General features: G+C 36.7%; 1 protein-coding gene across 3 annotated transcripts in view; it reads left to right on the top strand.

The window, feature by feature from the left end:
• Nucleotides 1-3,188, top strand: part of Srek1ip1 (SREK1 interacting protein 1) — a 29,167-nt gene extending 25,979 nt beyond the window's left edge. For all 3 annotated transcript variants that reach the window (XM_029557825.1, XM_008856220.3, XM_008856228.3), the window contains one exon: nt 79-3,188. In XM_029557825.1, the coding sequence (XP_029413685.1) occupies nt 79-262 (184 nt within the window). In that variant the 3' untranslated portion in view covers nt 263-3,188. The remainder of the gene's footprint in view (nt 1-78) is intronic.
• The last annotated feature ends 1,151 nt before the right edge of the window (nt 3,189-4,339 follow it).

Below are 4,339 nucleotides of genomic sequence, written 5' to 3' on the forward strand. Positions count from 1 at the left end.
CAAGGTAACCCAAACCTTATTTAAATGTACATATCTAGTCACTGGCACAGTCTAGTCAGTGTATGTCATTGCCTATAGGTCCTGTTCCAGTTCTACTGAAGAAGATTCTTCCAAACAAAAGAAACAGAAATATCAGAAGAAAGAAAAGAAAAAAGAAAAGAAGAGCAAGTCAAAAAAAGGGAAACATCACAAAAAGGAAAAAAAGAAGAGAAAAAAGGAAAAGCATTCTTCCCCTAATTGTTCAGAATTCGCCAAAAAGTAACTGTCTTTGGCCTAACTTGAGAAATTGAAGAATCAGTTTTTTTCATTATTTGACCTTCTTTGGAATTGTTATATAATTACGCTTCTCAGCAAAGCTCACCTTCTTCCTTTTAGACATTTTTCATTATTGGAACCATTATCCATCTAGCCACTGGCATTAAATCAATCTTGTTACTTGACAACCATGCCTCATGTATAAATAGTTGTGCATGTAAAACACATCATTTGGTATTTGTGTTTCTGTGTGTTTGGCTACTGTCACTTCATAAGTTGATTGTAACATAGCTTTATTAGTCAACACGAGTAATCTACATAGCAGCTATTAAATATTGCTGAGTCAAGGTCCACCTTCCAGTGATAAATGTCAGTAGTAATGATTTGCTCTTGATATTGAAAAGTTTAATAGCTTTATATACCGTGTAATGTATAAAGATGGTGAAATTCTTCACTGTTGTTTTTAAATCTCTAGGCTTTTTTAAGATATTGAAGATAAAACTGCTTTACTGATCTCAAGTGATACTTTTTAATGAATGATATCTATGGGAAGATCACAATGAAAATATTTATAACAAAGTTTTGTTTTGTGAAAAGCGGCGTTTCTGACACCTGCCTCCCTTGTTTTTTAACATTTAAAATATTTCTTCTTTTTAAAAGAGACTGGCTTAGTTTATTAGAAAGTCTGTCAAGGATTATTCTATGTCAGTCAGGATTTTTAGGGTAGACTCCTGGTTGATTTACAAATGTGCCCTATTGGCAAGTCTTACAGTGATACCTCAAACAGGAATTTTACTTAGGAAAACATCAAAGTCTTCATTGGAACTGATTTTTATTATTTTTAGAATATAAATTTTATGATGTGTGTGTCAATGGGTATTGTGGAAATTTTTTATAAATGTTAGCATATATATTTATTTTGTCTGAAATGATTTATGGCTTTGAAGCAAGTTTCATACTAAACTCCAAGGCATCATAAATAGCCAGTTTTTGATGCCTCCTCTTTTACTTCAGTCACAGATCTCAGTAGCAGTGTCAAAATTTAGAAATAAGAATTTCATTCTGTATAATTTAAAAGCCAGGGGGTTGTATCATGAAGGCCTTTGTATGATAATGGGAATTTTATATAAATAAGCATTTTCAAACATGTGTTAGTGGGTGTAAATATTTCTTACATTTTTAATTTTATGGTGATCAGTGTTACCTAATTTGCTTAACATTTACTATCCCCTACACCCAATAAGTTAAATACTTATATTATAAAAGCATTGAAAAATCTACCAATTAGTATGGTTTAGCACCAAAGATTCTAAATCCTTCACTATGGTACTTAACAAATTTTCAGATTGGTAACCTACAGACATGGCTGGCAGATAAATGTATGATCATGATCACGTCAGTGAACTTGATTGGAAAGGCTTACTGATTGTTCCTGCCCAGCACCATGCTGGGCATGCCCCACTCAGGAGCCTCAAGTCTCCTTCACGTAACCTTTCCTGTGATCGGATTCCATGGAGGCCACAGCCATACCCTGGCCTGGTGCTGCAGCCAAGGAAGCTCTCACACCTTCAGCCTCCCATAACCTAGTTACTCTCTCCGCCGATAAAAGAGAAATTCTTTTGTTTAAAGAGTTCTCTCCATTGTTAGGACAAAAGCACTGAACTAAGAATTTTAACGGTTTGTTTTGCCTTTGCTAATTTTATGAAAATACAGTTCTTTGGTTATCCAGATTAACACAAATCAGTAAAAAAGAAAAATCATTTTCAAAACTATTTTTTATAAATAGCAGCAGGGTGTCACACACACCTTTAGTCCAAGCACTCAGGAAGCAGTGGCAGGCCAATCTCTGAGCGCAAGGCCAGCCTGCTCTGCATAGCGAGTTCCAGGCTACCTGGGGCTACAGGAAGACCCAGTCTCAAACAAACAAACAAACAAATTGGCAAAGGGCCAGTGGTGACTATCGAGCATTTGCTGCTCTTACAGAGAACTTAAGTTTGGTTCTCAATACTGACATCAGACAACTCATAACTGCCTGTAACTTCAGCCTCAGGGGATCTGATGCCCATGTCTGACCTCTTGGGTATCCATATGCATGTGGCAGACACACAGAAATACACATATACACAAAACCCAAAAATAAAAATCTAAGACAACAACAAAAATAGTTAGCAAATGCTAACCCCAAAATTGGCCTCATCCTGTTGTGTGTGTTATAAGGTTAACAGTGACAATAATTGCAGTGCAAAGTTCATCACGTTTGTAAGTTTAATTTCTGTTAATTGTAAAAAAGTTAGAAATTGATGCACTGGGTTTTTTCTTGAGTTGTGACACAGCCAGTTATTCAGAAGAGTTATATATAATCAGCTCTCATTCACTAATATTCTATAGAAAATAAAAGATTTTAATGGGCCAGTCATTTCCCCCCAGAAATCTTAGTGTTATTAATGTTTCCCCATAATATTAACATACTTTATGAAATAGCTCATCTGAATAAAAGCCATTTATTTTCATGAAAATAAGAAGAAATACATTTTAGGAGAAAAGGCACAAAATTTTCTCTTAGGCAGTATGTAGCAGATGAAAATTCCTTTAATAGTAGCAGCCACAGGTGCTGCCATCCTAACGTCCTGTGTAGCCTGCCGGCCATACCACCCTGAATGCCCCGTCTCCTCTGGTTCCCTGTGTAGCCTGTGCCGTACCACCCTGAATGCCCCATCTCCTCTGGTTCCCTGTGTAGCCTGCCGGCCATACCACCCTGAACACCCCGTGTCTTCCAGTTCCCCGTGTAACCCCTAGCAAAGCTGTTAGCGTCTCTGGGCCCTGGTGTCTCCTGCCTATTGTACTATGTTTCCTCTGTGATCCTTTCTAGTCCTTAATGTATATAATTATCAATAGTAAAGTAAAATTAAAGTAATATTCCTTTTTAGAAATTATTTTAGATAAGCAGCCAGCATTCTATAAGAGTAAAGGTTGACTTTATCAATACAACTGCCAGAATTATCAACTTAAGTAAAGGGAATTTGGTTCATTTTATTGTCACCCAATGTATGTCATTTTCACCAAATGCAGACAGAATTTACATTAAGATTTCTGCCTGTAACCAGATTATCTGAACACTTTGTAGCTACTAGTTTAGGCTGACGAGCCTGCTCCCCACAGTTATCCCATTTCATATCCCCTATCATCTCTCAGCTAAGATCTCTCTCAGAGGGATTGTTAGTCACTCATATTCAGTACATCTCCACTTACATGTGTAGTTCTCAGAGACCAGGGCATTAACAAGTGACCTTTGTGCCTGCATTTATGGCCCTGTCTAAAGTTGTACAATTCTAGGTCACCTTCCTCAGTAAACTACGGGGAAGCATTGTTAATAATGTTAAAAATGATTGTATGCAGCTGTGCATTAGACACACTTGCTTCCCTGCACAGTCCAGTTGGTAGGAGAATCACTAGAACAGCATATAAAATAAATGTAGTAGAGGATAAGTTTAAAGAAATACACATGGTCACCCAACCTAATTTAGAGAAATTAGAAGGAGCTTCCTAGAGAAATACCTGAATTGATTTGTATTAAAGCTGGTGATAATTCTCATGGTTCTTGTCAAGCGAGTGCTGTGAACAAAGCCCATGTAGAGAACTGTGTACCTGAAAGAATGCTGAGACCTGGTGCTGCTAGTGCATCATCAGGCCAGGCAGCATAGTAGGGATTGAGGCTGTCATTTTAGGTTCCTGGGGTCCAGACAAGCAAGTTTGGGGGTTCCATGTTTGAGAGCTTGAATTTTAGTCTGTAAGCAATGAAATACCTTTACAGAGTTTTAAGGAAGGAAATAGCTATTTTGGGGATTTGGCCTCATCTGTTTCATAATCTTGTTCTACAGTTTTTAAAAGATGAAATTGCTGTCATTAGAAGTCACAGAAAATAATTTTATGCTCTGCTGTTTGTAATTTACACAGTGGTTTATATTACAGAAACCCCCCAAAAGCTCTACTGTATTTTTCATTGGATACTTTTTTTTTTTTTTTTTTTTTTTTTTTTTTTTAACAAAAAAAAAAAAAAAAGCTGGCCTGGAACTCACTATGTAGA

Source organism: Nannospalax galili, unplaced genomic scaffold, assembly GCF_000622305.1.
Source record: "Nannospalax galili isolate Female #2095 unplaced genomic scaffold, S.galili_v1.0 scaffold751, whole genome shotgun sequence".
Classification (NCBI taxonomy): domain Eukaryota; kingdom Metazoa; phylum Chordata; class Mammalia; order Rodentia; family Spalacidae; genus Nannospalax; species Nannospalax galili.